Below are 16053 nucleotides of genomic sequence, written 5' to 3'. Positions count from 1 at the left end.
GGTTAAGAATAAAAGTGAAAATTTTCACACAGTTTTTAGGCAAACGCTATGTTTTTTCACCTTGGCTCAGGATATGGCTTAAAACTGGGAATGAGGGTTTTATTCTTAGTCATTGATGTGTCAGGAATTAATCCATGCTGTTAACATTTGATTCATGATTCACTTTGACGAAAGAGCCCTGGAGTTTTGGTCACTAGCCGAAGTTAGTCTTGTGAATTTCAAGGCAATGTTCTACAGAGCTAAGGTTTAATCATTCACAGATGTTTGAAAGATCCCTGAGCCAGAACTTTTTTTCGGGGAATAGGAAACAGCTATGACAGACAAAGTGCACCAGCTAACACTTGTCCTGGTGCCGAAAGTAATAATAGCAATAATAATCTTTATTTATATAGCGCCAACATATTCCAAAGAGAGTAAAGCAATGTCCCTGCATGTGCTACCTCTACTTAGTATCTCAGCATTATGTCTATTGGAAGAACAGATGACCTCTTTACCATTCAATGGAACCATGTCCATGACATGTCAAATATTTTTAGAAATGACAGGTACACTTTAAGGTTTTGATCAGTATATATTATACTTCTGTATTTTAATGCCATAGCAATCTGTCTAGCCTACAGCTTTCTGGTGGATATTATTCATACGTTATTGTGGTACTTGGCATTCATAGTATGTTTCTTGTTTGTCTCACATAGATGTTACATCCTTGCCAATGACACAGTACACTGTGAGAGGGAACTGTACCATTCAAGCAGAGCCTGGAAGGACCACAAAGCTTACATTGACAAGGAGGTAAAGTGATTACTGAAGACTATATTATTGAGTACCCCTCTCAAAATTCCACTAGTCCGGTTGATTATTTTTTTTTTTTTTGCTGTAAAAAACAAATTCTATAAGAAGTACTCCCACTGGAAACCATTTTTTTTTTTTTTTTTTTAAATCAACTGGTGCCAGAAAATTAAACAGTAGTTGTCAGGGTCCAGTCACTTCGTAGTACCTGCGGGGTGCATGCGACCAGATAAAGTATCAATAGAACATAACAAGAGAATGTAGCATTCACTGACCGCATAAACGGCTACTATGTTCCCAGCTGGAGGGGGTCACGGGTCAGCATCTTCAGGACTTCAGGAGCGCTCAGAGGCTACAACCGGTAATTTCACGTGCTACTGCGCGCTTCATCCGGCCTCTTCCATCAAGAGGCCGGACGAAGCGTGCAGTAGCGCGTGAAACTACCCCAATTTTGGTACCACTAGTATACGGAAGTTGCTCTCCCTCGTCTCTCTGTTCTCCTAAACTAGTAGATTTGGTAGATTTGTAAATTACTTCTATAAAAAAAATCTTAATCTTTCCAGTACTTATCAGCTGTTGTATGATCCACAGGGAGTTCTTTTCTTTTTGAATTTCTTTTCTGTCTGACCACAGTGCTCTCTGCTGAAACCTCTGTCCATTTTAATAACTGTCCAGAGTAGGTGCAAATTTCCATAGAAAACCTCTCCTGCTCTGGACAGTTCCTAAACTGGACAGAGGTGTCAGCACTGTGGGAGCACTGTGGTCAGGCAGAAAGGAAATTCAAAAAGAAAAGAACGTCCTGTGGATCATAACAGCAGCTGATAAGTATTGGAAGGATTAAGATTTTTTAATAGAATTGATTTACAAATCTGTTTAACTTTCTGGCACCAGTTGATTTAAGATTTTTTTTTTTTCCAGTGGAGTACCTCTTTAAGGGTGATCTGATCACAATATGTGTGTGTGTGTGTGTGTGTGTGTGTGTGTGTGTGTATATATATATATAGCAGAAGAAAGGATGACCGCAGCACTCGGTAGTAGTGAAAAATCAAAAAAGTGGCTTTATTCCAAAAGCAAACAGAAGCGACGTTTCGGTGTTCTCACAACACCATTTTCAAGCCTTGAGAATGGTGTTGTGAGAACACCGAAACGTCGCTTCTGTTTGCTTTTGGAATAAATCCACTTTTTTGATTTTTCACTACTACCTAGTGCTGCGGTCATCCTTTCTTCTGCTGCATGAATTGGACCCAAGACCAGGGTCTCAGAGACTGCTTGCACCATATTTACCTTCTCGGATGTGCTGCTTATCGCTTTAACCTCTATATATATATATATATATATATATATATATATATATATATATATATATGAACCAGATACATATATATATATATATATATATATATATATATATATATATATAGACAGTACGGAGATCTTTCTAGTGATCTTTCCACCGTCATCACAGACGCAAATTCTTTACTCTACGGGCAGTGAGACTATGAAACTCTGCCATATAATGTTGTAGCGACTGATCTATTAAATAAGTTTAAGTTATGGAAACTACATAGGTTATTGATTCAGGAATTTATTAAAATTTTGCCAAATTTGAAGAAGGGAAGAAATTGTTCCCCCTGTAATGGAGCAATTTTCGTCAAGCCTTATATGTTTTTTTTGCCTTTCTCTGGATCTACACAACCAGAGAAGTCCATCAAGTCCAACCTATAAGCTACTATGTTGTCCTAGACTGGAATTAATCTGTGTATAGTAAACACACACACATCTACTACTCTTAGTCAAAGATAACCAAATGTTAGCAAAACTTTACCAGTAGCCCTAGACACTATCATTAGGACCTCATAGATCTCCACATACTTCCTGTGTACAATAACAAGCAACTGGAATAACTTTTGTACACCCAAGTAATACATAGAAGCTACTCTATTCTGGCATTTGGATTCTGCACTTTATTGGCCTAGTGATCAGGATACCCTACTCTGATGATTTAACGGGGTTATCCACCATAAAGTGATTTTAGTACGTACCTGGCAGACAGTAATGGACATGCTTAGGAAGGATCTGCGCTTGTCTTGGGGCTAAATGGCTATGTTGTGAGATTACCATAACACTGTGGCTAGCTTTTTGTGAACTGGTATTTACTGTTTGAGTTTTCTTCTGTGCCTACAAATCCCATAATTCCATTTTACTCCCTCCCACACATCAGCCACCACACCCATTGAAACATAAATGAGCTGCATCCATTCAAAAGACCTGTGGTTTTCAATCAGGTTGCCTACAGCTGTTGCATTAGTTGCAGATTGATCTCTCTCCCTGTCATCAGCTGACTAGTGATGTCAGGTCTTGGCCGCATTGCAACCTGGGAAAAATTTTGTATGCTGTTAAAAATAAATATTGGAGCAAAAATCAAAGAAGAATTGCGAGACCACCATGAAACACAGGTACAGACACTATATTATGAACTACACTAACTTTACAGCCCCTGTAGCATAGTCAAATAAAACAAAATCCTGGAATACTCCTTTAACATTAGACACCTACACCCAGCACCTAGGCCACATGCAAAGAGCCTTTATATGGCCAGTCAACCTCAACAGACATGGTATCGAGATTATAAGCACCCCTGAGAGAAACTAACATATGGATGAGCTTATTTTTTTGGATTTTTCAGATTGAAGCCTTACAAGACAAAATAAAAAATTTAAGAGAAGTAAGAGGACATTTGAAGAGAAGTAAGCCAGATGAATGTGACTGTAGCAAGTCTGGGTGAGCATTGCTTTAATTGGTCTATGGACATATATCCTGTTGTTTTTTTGTTATACGAGAACAGTATGTACAGTCTAAATGTAATGAACTGATAATATTGGAGTCTGGTAGTTCAATTTACCATCCAGCTTGCAGAGGATAGTCAGCTGCTTTGTGCTGGAGATTCATAACCACATTAGTTGTCCTACTATGGAGTATGAGTACATTTTATTCATGTGATATCGTGTTTGCTTGTTTTGCAGGTTTTACAAGAAGGTTAAAGGTGTTAGGACTCAGGATAAGATAAAGAGCCATCTCCATCCATTCAAGTGAGCATCAATAATCCTCATTGTGTAGATGTTTTCTGGTTAAATGTATCACATATGAAGCCTCCTCCTTAATGGACATGCCAAATTCAGTCATCTTCACCCCTGGGTGTGAAAATGAATCATCTTTATGCATTGGAAGGAATGGTGCAAATTTTCCGAGATACGTGATAGCCCGTATATTTCCACTGCTACATGTTAAAAACTATGAATTTGTGTTCCATTAGGAAATCTCACACCTGTCATCGTATAAAAAAAGGATAGTATAATTTATAACAACATGTATTTTTTTTTCTCCAGACAGCCTCCAATATTTTTAGTACAATTTGGGGGCATAATAGAGATGCCTTTGGTCTGCCAGGCACAATTCTGACCACTAAACAGATCCAAAAGTGCAGTAAATAGTGTGCTACATGTGCAATATCCCTGCAGTGCTTACACTTCTTCCAGTTACAGGCTGGAGTTAAAGAGCTGGTCATCTAAGCCCTGTGAATATTACTTCAACAATCACAGTACATGCTACAATATACCACTGGTGCAAGCTGTAGGAATAGATATACCAACATACATAAAGATTACGGAAATCAATAAAAGACATGTTTATCAGTGCTGCTTCCTCTTGCAGGGAAGGCATTCAGGAGGTTGACAACAAGTTACAGATCTTTAAGGAAAACCGTAGACGGAAAAAGGAAAGAAAGGAAAAGAAACGTCAGAAGAAGGGAGAAGAGTGCAGCCTCCCGGGACTTACATGCTTCACTCACGACAATAACCACTGGCAGACGGCTCCTTTCTGGAATTGTATGTTGACAACGGTGATGTGTTATATACCTGTAAACTGTTGAGTTTAGAAAGAATCTTACCCTATATAAATCATCTCCCATCTGGATCTGTTCACAGTGGGGTCTTTCTGTGCCTGTACAAGCTCCAATAATAACACATATTGGTGTCTGAGAACCATCAATGAGACTCATAATTTTCTGTTCTGTGAATTTGCTACTGGATTCTTGGAATATTTTGATATGAACATCGACCCATATCAGGTAAGCACATGTAGGCTTATTAAGTAGGTGCGTGAAATGTGTCCAGTTTGCAATGCTTTTACTAGTCTCTGACTATGGAGCCATAAGCACTTCTCAAGTGTCTATATAGTGTTCCATACAGTGCCATATTATGAGATTTTTCTCCTTTTCAATGCCTAACAGCATTGTCTCTAGTATGGCATCTAGTAGAGCACATTTTTCTTTAGATTTGATACTGTATGAAAACCTCTGCATGCCTCCATAGGAAATTGGGTACAGTGCGGTTCCACAGAAGAGTGCCATATTACATCTCCGGTTGATGTACAAAGCAGCAATGTACATGAGGCTCTATTGTTGTTGGAACATTTTTTGTTTACTAGGATTGCCCTGCTTTCTTTGCAGTTAACAAATTCTATACATACAGTGGAGAGAGGGGTATTGAATCAGCTTCACATACAGCTGATGGAGCTAAGAAGCTGCCAAGGTCATCGACAATGCAACCTAAGGCCGAAAGGATTAGAAACAGGTAACTTGACTTTACAAGGAAGTAAAGTTTAATTTTAATGGAGAATATGGTTGTCCTGGAGGCTCCTTTAGGGTTTTCTGGATTCCATACTTGGTCTATTGCAGGGCTTTATGGAAACAGGCCACTGAAGGATACAGCTGCACTTTCCATGTATTATGTGCAGCGGACTACTTAATCATAACAAGCTAAGCTCTTCAGATCTTCTCAACAGGGTTCCTAATAGAAAGGTCTAGCTGACCTAGACAGCAAAGCTTATTGCAAGCATTGGCTTCTTAGCTAACAGCTACTAGGCTGAACTTAGCTAGGGGCTGCCAACTAACCCACTGACACCTTGTATATGCAATGTATCTTTTCCAACACTGACATTATGATTTTCACTCCAATATCAGTGACCTTCAAATATAGATTTTCTAATTAATAAAGTCATAAACTTTTTTGCACTTTTTTGCAAAGACTTGATACACTACTCATACCCAGCTACTGCTGATCAAACTGAACCCATACTAAGGTGAATTGTGCCATTTTCAGGGAATAGTCAATATTCAGTTTGACATAGTTAAGATGGTGCATGCTCATAGCTATTGGTCGTGCCAACACCATGGCTGCCTTTAATGTGTAAAAGCAACAGGTACAACTTAATCCATCTTTTCTAGAAGACGTGGCAATCTACTTTGTGATTGATTTCTCTTCCAAACGTTAACAAACGTTACTCTTGTATTTTCCTATATCAGGAAGTAAAGATGGAGCAACCTATGATCCACACAGGTATATGTCCTTTTTCTTATTTATCCTTCTCAGCAGCTTTTCCCCAAATAATTGCATGATCAGCCCATTCTGACTAATGTTTGTATCTTCTCATGTGGCACATGGCATAGCTTTTGGTGCATGCAAATTCTAACCATGGTTTCTCTTTATGGTCAGTGGTTTGAGGCCTTCCATTATTCACTTCATCTCATTTCCGCAGCGAGATCTCATGCATCCCATTTCATGCTTGTGATTTTCAACATGTAATTGAAAACAAAATTATTTTATGACTTTTAAGTGGTGGGGTCAAAAGTTTCCAATTGTCATTGTACGTTCATTTGTTTTGCACTTCATTTTGCATTGTCATTTTTTATCATGTTATGGACACATTCCTTTATGTACTGTACACATATGTGCTTGCTAAAATGCATGAAAATGACCACACATATAAATATTTATACATGCAATGAGCATCCATGTAGAAATACTGTATTAGGTGACGAAGGGAGAGTGACTGCTTGGATTGACATCCAAATAATAAATAGAAATTAAAGATTTGTTCCAGGGAAACTAAAATTGATACATTTCATGTGCAGTACTATCTTTAACCACAAGGTACACTCAGGGCCGGTGCAAGGATTTTTGCCGCCCTAGGCAAAAGCTAATTTTCCGCCCCCTTGACTCCGCCCTTTGCCACACCTTACTACTGGAGCGACACACTGTAACAAACCTCCCCCTAATGTAATCACCTTACTACTGGGGTGTCACACTGTAACAAACCTCCCCCTAATGTAATCACCTTACTACCGGGGTGACACACTGTAACAAACCTCCCCCTAATGTAATCTCCTTACTACTGGGGTGGCACACTGTAACAAACCTCCTCCTCATGTAATCACCTTACTACTGGGGTGGCACATAGTAACAAACCTCCTCCTCATGTAATCACCTTACTACTGGGGTAACACACTGTAACAAACCTCCTCCTCATGTAATCACCTTACTACTGGGGTAACACACTGTAACAAACCTCCGCCTCATGTAATCTCCTTTTTACTGGGGTGACACGCTGTAACAAACCTCCTCATGTTACTACTGGGATGACACACAGTAACAAACCTCCTCCTCATGTAATCACCTTACTACTGGGGTGACACACTGTAACAAACCAACTCCTCATGTAATCTCCTTTTTACTGGGGAGACACACTGTAACAAACCTCCTCCTCATGTAATCTCCTTTTTACTGGGGAGACACACTGTAACAAACCTCCTCATGTTACTACTGGGATGACACACTAACAAACCTCCTCATGTAATCTTCTTCCTACTGGCATGACATGTGACCTTCACTCCAGCGCAGCTCAGCACCGCCTCCTCCACAGCATCACACAGGTCCTTCAGTCATCATTGCTCAGCTCCACCCCTAACATGTGATAGGTCACATGATGTCGACATCATCACAGGTCCTATACCACCAGCATTTAGAAAGCGGGCTGGGGTAATGTGACAGTGCTGCGCTCCTGACAGTTATTTTAGGGTTACCAGTCAGTGACTGTGAAGTTGTTTAGGTGAACAACTTCAGTCACTGACTGCCCTACACTGCTCTGTGAGTGAGCGCACAGGGGGGGGGATGGGGGTGCTCCAGGCACATACCAAAGAGAGCGGGCGAGGGGGGGCGCCTATAGAGTGCGCTATAGGTGGCCTCCTACTTAGCCTACAGGAAAAACCGGCCCTGGGTGTGCTATAGATCGTAAAAATGTAAGGGTCAAGTGCTTGTGTAATTTCCTTGCTTAGTAGCGCATGTGACCACCTAGCTGTCCAGGGTATTAGAGCCAATTCGATTTACTGATCGCCTTTTTTTCATGATCATGATCTGATCCCCACTGACCATCAGCTGATGTATATCCTAGTGATATGACGTGGCCTCCCAAATAAATGCATACTTGAATTAGCGAAGCTTATTTAGCTCAATGAAGAGGGAGGAATAAGCTACTGCCAGACACCTCTGGCACCGCTTCTCTCCTGTGGGAACAGAAGATGTTCCCAACAGCCATGTTCAATCCTATTTTCCTTGACTGCATACACTGCCAACAAATGCCCCATACAATATTAGGTTGTCAGACAACCCTGCAAAAAATTATATGTTATATGCTCTTTTGGCTAATGGGTAATCTAAAGGGTAGATTTAGGGTCAGACGAGGTCATTACCCATACTGTTGTGATATTATTTTTATGATTAAATTGGCAGATGAGCAGAAATGTTCTCGGTAATCTGTGCATTGCTGTAAGAAGGAATTTAATCAAATCTCTTATGTTGGCTGAAAACCTGTTCAATTAATAATTGAATGTAATAGAATTGTATAACCTTTTTTTTTAATTTTCAGCAAGGATTAGAAATAATACTATTCATTGAGTCTAATGGTATTTAATTAAATGCATTAAAGTATTTTTAGGAGAAGTTATAAGGAGTCATGCACAAAGCCCCAGTGATGTATTTTAGTTACACACAAGCCAGCTTTTATTTATAGTGAATCACCTATATTTTTTATACTGATTACAGCAAGATACTAAAAAAGTTTCCCTTTTCTTATAATTGTTTTCTATTTTCTGATTAAAAAACTTTATTTTATTTGTAAACTATTACGTGGCTGGCCATCTTGCCCGAGCTTTCAGGAGGTCCCATGGCCATAGGTACAATTGTCTGAAGAGACCCTATTCATTTGTATGGAAGAGGTTTCAAGACATGCTCTGTGACCTGTGCATGTGTCATTGTGCAGAGATTTAGCTATTATGATAGATACTTGGTCTATCTACTAGTATCACCTTTCACTGCACTCCTGTCTGTAATGATAAGGGGGCACAGCTAGAAAGTGATATTACAGGCAGTTTCAGCTTCTATTAGGCCTAGTGGCTAAACTAAAAACTACAGGTCTTCAGGATTGTTTTATAATATACATAGTAAAATGAAAAATTTGAAAAAACAAACAAAGATTCTTAATCATATTTTTAATATAAAAATATTAACAATAGGTAATTTTCTAAAGACACATTGGCCCTAATTTACTAAAAGTGTTGGGTTTTTATTGGTGTGGAATGCTGTTTAAGACTTGCATGTTTACTTTGGGGATTCACATATCGGGAAAGTTCTGACCAGCTTTTTCTTGGTAAGAATATCCTGTCATCTATTAACAGAAATTTGTGTGAATTCATTAGTAAATAGGTTGGGTTGTGAGGAGAGATGAGCGAAATTTTGAATTTTGAAAAATTTTATTTGGCCGATTCACCGAATTTTCCGAAAAAATTAGTTTTGGGTTGAATTTATTCGTGGCATATCTATTTTAAAATCGTCTATTTCTGGCCTACAGAGAGCCCCAATAGGGGTGTAGAACACTTTGCTTTGTTTTAACACGCATATGGAGTGTGCTGGGGAAGTGAAATAATACTGTTATTCAGTATGACATGCATATTACAGGCATTGCTATTAGAATCACTGCCGCAGAGCTGCACAATGACAGAGCCTGGAGGTGGCATCAGTATGAGGAGACCATATAGTCCAGGGGTCGGCAACCCCTGGTACGTGTGCCACTCATGGCATGCAGGGTGCATTTGAGTGGCACGCGAGCGAGTGCCGACCTGCAGGAAGTCCCGGGACACTGTCACGTTAAGCGGCTGCTAAAAGATCCAGCCAGGGATGGAAGATGTATCCCTCTCCCTGCCCGGTTATTGCGGTGCTGTGCTGAGAACTTTCTCTCTTTTTCTCCCCTGTCACGAGTTGTCTGAAGGAGGTCAGAGGTCACTACTACAGACCAGTAAGTCGTCTGTATGTTTCTGTGGAATACACTTAGCTCAGCTCCTGGCTCTGACAGCAGCTTTCCTGCCCCAGAGACAGGCTCTGGTCTCTGTCAGTCTATAGATCCCCATAACTGTGTTATCTACAGATTCCCCCATAACTGTTCATTCACACCTCCCCCATAAGTGTGTGATTCACAGATCCCCCATAAGTGTGTGATTCACCGATTTTGGTGAGGTTTGATTCTGGGGTCTGTATTATGGTGGGTGGTGACTGGGGTCTGTATTATGGTGGGGACTGATTCTGGGGTCTGTATTATGGTGGGGACTGATTTTGGGGTCTGTATTATGGTGGAGTCTGATTCTGACGTCTGTATTATGGTGGGTGGTGATTCTGGGGTCTGTATTATGGTGGGTGGGGATTCTGGGATCTGTATTATGGTGGGGACTGATTCTGGGGTCTGTATTATGGTAGAGTCTGATTTTGGGGTCTGTATTATGGTGGGAAATGATTCTGGGGTCTGTATTATGGTGGGAAATGATTCTGGGGTCTGTAGTATGGTGGGGTCTGATTCCTGGGTCTGTATTACGGTGGGTGGGGATTCTGGGGTCTCTATTATGGTGAGGTTTGATTCTGGGGTCTGTATTATGATGAGGTCAGTATTGTGCAGGGTGGTGATTCTGGGGTCTGTATTATGCAGGGCGGTGATACTGGGGTCTGTATTATGCAGGGCGGTGATACTGGGGTCTGTATTATGAAGGGCAGTGATACTGGGGTCTGTATTATGCAGGGCGGTGATACTGGGGTCTGTATTATGCAGGGCGGTGATACTGGGGTCTGATTCTGGGGGTCTGTATTATGCGGGGCGGTGATACTGGGGTCTGATTTTGGGGTCTGTATTATGGTGAAGTCTGATTCTGGGGTCTGTATTATGTAGGGCAGTGAAACTGGGGTCTGATTCTGGGGTCTGTATTATGTGGGTAGGTGATACTGGGGTCTGATTCTGGGGTCTGTATTATGGTGCGGTCTGATTCTGGGGTCCGTATTATGTAGTGCAGTGATACTGGAGTCTAATTCTGGGGTTTGTTTTATGGTGGGGTCTGATTCTGGGGTCTGAATTTAAATGCTTATCCATGCTAAATAAATACTTTTGGCTGCTGTGGGCAATCCCCTCCCCGTCCTTACAGCAGGGACAATATATTGGAAACATTCAGAAAAAAAAAACACTTACCCTGTGACAAGCCACATCCCCACAAACCCCAACCACAGTAATCCACACCCATAATAAAGCCACACCCATATTTCCGGTACACCAAGTGACTTCAACATTTTTTTGGGGCACAACACTACCAAAAGGTTGCCTATCCCTGATATAGTGGCTGAATGACACAGTGTGGAGGTGCTGGCATCATGAGGAGACCATATAGTGGCTGAATGACACAGTGTGGAGGTGTTGGCATCATGAGGAGACCATATAGTGGCTGAATGACACAGCCTGGAGCTGGCAGCAGCATGAGTAGACACTAGGGCTTCACAATCCCTAAGATTAAAAGATGAATTTTGAAATTTAAATTTAAACAATAAGACTTATGGTAGCTAGTGCCACCATAAAATGTTTTAGGCCCAGCAGTATCAGTAAACCATTTATTGGCTGAATGACATGGCCTGGAGGTGGCTGAATCAAGATGAGACCCTATAGTGGCTGAATGGCACAGCCTAGAGGTGGCTGAAGCATAAGGAGACTATATAGTGGCAGAATGGCACAGCCTGGAAGTGGCTGAATCATGAGGAGACCCTATAGTGGCTGAATGGCACAGCCTAGAGGTGGCTGAAGCATGAGGAGACTATATAGTGGCAGAATGGCACATCCTGGAGGTGGCTGAAGCATGAGGAGACCACATAGTGTCTGGCACAGCCTGGAGGTGGCTGAAGCATGAGGAGACCATATAGTGGCTGAATGGCACAGCCTGGAGTTGGCAGTAGCATTAGTGGTAGATTAATAGATTAAAAGTTGAATTTTGACATTTTAATTGAATATTTATGGTAGCTAGTGCTACCATAATTTTTTTTAGGCCCAGACCCAGCAGCATCAGTAAACCATATAGTGTCTGAATGGCACAGCATGGAGGTGGCTGAAGCATGAGGAGAGACCATATAGTGGCTGAATGACTGCCTGGAGTTTGTGGCAGCATGAGGAGACCATATAGTGTCTGAATGGCACAGCCTGGAGTTGGCAGAAGCATGAGGAGACCATTAAAATTTAAGATGTTGAAATTGAAATTTAAGATTTTGAAATAGAAATTTAATCTAACACTCCCACTTTTTAGTGTCCCAGGCCTCGGCGTGTGGGTACAAAAGGACCAAATCTAACAAGAAGTGACATGTCACATGGTGGCACAATGACAGAGCCTGGAAGTGGCATCAGTATGAAGAGACCATATAGTGGCTGCATGACTGCCTGGAGTTTGTGGCAGTATGGGGAGACCATATAGTGGCTGAATGGGACAGCCTGGTGTTTGTGGCAGCATGAAGAGACCATATAGTGGCTGAATGGCACAGCCTGGAGTTTTTGGCAGCATGAGGATACCATATAGTGGCTGAATTACACAGCCTGGAGTTGGCTGAAACATGAAGATACCATATAGTGGCTGAATGAGACAGCCTGGAGATGACAGCAGCAGCATCAGGCGCCCTGAAAGTGACCCTAATGCAGAGGAATTTCTGAAACAGGGGACCAGCACCTTAATTATGTTTTGCAGTATCCATGGCAGCACAATGAGAGAGCCTGGAGGTGGTAGCATCAGCATGAGTAGACCATAGAGCAGACAATTAGAGAGCCTGGAGGTGGCAGCATCAGCATGAAGAGACCATAGAGCAGCACAATTAAAGAGCCTGGAGGTGGCAGCATCAGCATGAAGAGACCATAGAGCAGCACAATTAGAGAGCCTGGAGGTGGCAGCATCAACAACATGAGGAGACCATATGGCGGCACAATGACAGAGTGTGGAGGCGGTAGCACCAGTGTGAGGAGACCATACGGCAGCACAATGAGAGTGCCTGGAGGTGGCAGCATCAGCATGACGAGACCATAGAGCAGCACAATGTCATTGCCTGGAGGAGGTAGCATCAGCATAAGGAGACCATATGGTGGCACAATGACAGAGCGTGGAGGCGGTAGCATCAGCATGAGGAGACCATAGGGCAGCACAATGAGAGAGCCAAGAGGTGGTAGCATTAGCATAAGGAGAATATAGAGCAGCACAAAGACCTTGAGGTGGCAGCAGCAGCATGAGGGCCATGCCAACTGAGGGTTGAGTCTGAGGTACCCACCGACTGTTGACTGGGGGTGTCGGATGTCACTTGGGATGAAGTGCATGACCGAGTGAACCGATCAATCATGGCTGCTGGGTTGCTGGTCGAGACATGACTGCTATCTTACACCAGGAGCTCAGGTCTCTCGCTGCAACTCTAACTGCCACACGCCCCTACTCTGCCTGGGCCTGATGAATGTAGGCTTCTGCCACTCCACTGTGCACGTCCTGGCACTACTCTGCCTGACATACTTATTGCATATATGAGGGGAGTACAATACACTTCACTACGCTTAAAACAGTTTTTGTCTAGAACAGCAGCAGGTGTGTACTATTGGCTGTCCTTTCACAGTATATAGGCCCTTGACAGATTAACAGGTACAAAATAGTACACTACTTCAGATGTAAGTATGTGGTATGCACTTATTAGGGCAGAAAAATGCGCTACTTTACGCTTCAAAAATTATTTGAGTAAAACACCAGCTGGTGATTACTTTTGGCTGTCCGTAGAGAATGGGTATGCATTATACCGTCTACAAACTAGTATAACCAGCAGACCATTTGTTGTGGAACAAAGATACAGATTTGCCCTAAAAAATTATTTCTCCCTCCTCTGAAAACCTTTCTGCAGCTGAGGCTACACACAGCTCTCTGCCCCTCTCTGTCATACAATGCTGTTCACAGTGATTGGGGGAGTTAATCGCTGCAGTAAGAATTCATTTGTGTGCTGTGATATGTGTCCAACAGAAGGCTGAGGTGACTAGGAGGTGAAATGGTGCTGCAAAAAGCTTTTCTGTGTAACACACACACAGCAATGTCCGTCTTATCTCTCTGCAGTGTAATGAATGAAATGACGAGCCGGAAAATGGCTGCCAAATATATAGGGCTGTGACATCACATGGGAGACTGGCTGCTGATAGTCTGCATCCTGCATGTGATTCAGGGTCATCCCGCCTACTTCCCTCCCAGCGTTCCGTGCCCCATGTACTGACATGTGGATCCTCCATTTTAGATGCCTTGAAGCCTGGATCGCAGTAAATGGAGTTTAATGAAGCGATTCAGGCAATAGAATTGCGTGGATTTTCGCATTCGTTTGCGAATTGAATTTTTCCTGAATTTCGTAATGAATTCGGGTTCCTCAGCTTCGATTCACTCATCTCTAGTTGTGAGAGCATGCCCCTTTTTGGTCAGCCACACTGTCTTCTGGTTGGTCACATCCCCTTTTCGGGTTAGTAGATTTATGTTGGTGCATTGCGTCGTAATTTCTGGAGCAAACACAATTTGTGTGGGGCGCTGTACCATTTTGTGACACACAACCCAACATAAGCAGGTCGGGTTTATAATAGTAAATCAGGGCCGATACCTTTAAAGGATGCAATATGGTGTTGCTTGTTAAAAGGGTTTTCCCACAATTTATGGGATATCTAGAGATTATGCCATAAATATATGATAATAGTAAGATGGAAAACCATGTGTGTGCGGCTCTGTTTTTATATATATATTTTTTTATTAATGGGAGATAAAGAAGCAGCTAAGCAGAGCCATCAGGCAGGCTGATTTGAAGTTTACCCAATTACGTTTTTTTTCAAGGCAATCAAAAATACATACATATCTCCTTGTAAAATTTTTAGTTGCAGAATCACAATTGTGGATTTTACTACTTCAAATCTGCAGCAGAACTGGTATGGGTGTGTTAGGATTCGGCAGGCTGGAGGTGGATCCTCTGTGTCAGAGAGGGATTGGCGTGGACCGTGCCGGCGGACCGGTTCTAAGTTGCTACTGGTATTCACCAGAGCCCGCCGCAAAGCAGGATGGTCTTGCAGCGGCGGTAGCAACCAGGTCGTATCCACTGGCAACGGCTCAACCTCTCTGACTGCTGAGATAGGCGTGGTACAAGGGATTAGGCAAGAGCAAGGTCGGACGTAGCAGAAGGTCAGGGCAGGCAGCAAGGATCGTAGTCAGGGGCAACGGCAAGAGGTCTAGAACACTGGCTTGGGATACACAAGGAACGCTTTCACTGGCACAATGGCAACAAGATCCGGCAAGGAAGGGAAGGGGAAGTGAGGTTATATAGACAGGGAGCAGGTGGAAGCTAATTACACTGATTGGGCCAGGCACCAATCATTGGTGCACTGGCCCTTTAAATTTTAGAGAGCTGCTGCGCGCGCACCCTAGGGAGCGGGGCCGCGCGCGCCGGGACAGCACAGACGGGGAACGAGTCTGGTAAGCGGGCCGGGATGCGAATCGCGAGCGGGCGCGTCCCGCATCGCGGATCGCATCACGGCTAGGGACATTATCGCAGCGCTCCCGGTCAGCGGGTCTGACCGGGGTGCTGCGAACAGGAGAACGCTGCGAGCGCTCCGGGGAGGAGCGGGAACCCGGAGCGCTCGGCGTAACAGTGTGAATGCACCCTTGGTTTTCCTATAATGTTTTATGTAAAATATCGTAGATATTATGAACCTTAAAAATTAATGACAAATGACAAAACTGACACTGTTTCCAATGTAAATCCGTTTCCATTTAATAAATAAATAAATGTAAATAAATAAGTGATCTGATTGCTGTGAGCATCTTTTTCACCGTTGGATTGCACTAGTCTTTTAGGCATTTACTGTGCACTTAGAATGCAAAATGGTAAAAATCATAAGATTTAGGCACTATGTTATACTGATCTTTTAAGACGCTGTTTGGTAAGTGATTCATCCATAATTTAAAAAAAAAAAAAAACATTCTCATGCTTTCATAACTTCTACAAACATTATCCTCTGTTGTTATCCTTTTCATTC

The 16053-nt window shown here is 42.4% G+C and overlaps 1 protein-coding gene across 2 annotated transcripts in view; it reads left to right on the top strand.

Annotated features, from left to right (window-relative positions):
• SULF1 (sulfatase 1) overlaps positions 1 to 16053 on the top strand; it is a 142230-nt gene that overhangs the window by 125075 nt on the left and 1102 nt on the right. The window contains exons 15-21 of one of the 2 annotated variants that reach the window (XM_056522118.1): positions 696 to 792; positions 3476 to 3570; positions 3813 to 3878; positions 4501 to 4673; positions 4773 to 4915; positions 5297 to 5420; positions 6152 to 6185. In XM_056522118.1, the coding sequence (XP_056378093.1) occupies positions 696 to 792; positions 3476 to 3570; positions 3813 to 3878; positions 4501 to 4673; positions 4773 to 4915; positions 5297 to 5420; positions 6152 to 6185 (732 nt within the window). The remainder of the gene's footprint in view (positions 1 to 695; positions 793 to 3475; positions 3571 to 3812; positions 3879 to 4500; positions 4674 to 4772; positions 4916 to 5296; positions 5421 to 6151; positions 6186 to 16053) is intronic. The other variant, XM_056522117.1, reaches the window with a different exon arrangement.

The sequence above is a fragment of the Hyla sarda genome, chromosome 5 (genome assembly GCF_029499605.1).
Source record: "Hyla sarda isolate aHylSar1 chromosome 5, aHylSar1.hap1, whole genome shotgun sequence".
NCBI lineage: Eukaryota > Metazoa > Chordata > Amphibia > Anura > Hylidae > Hyla > Hyla sarda.
This window is presented reverse-complemented; position numbering and strand designations above follow the sequence as displayed.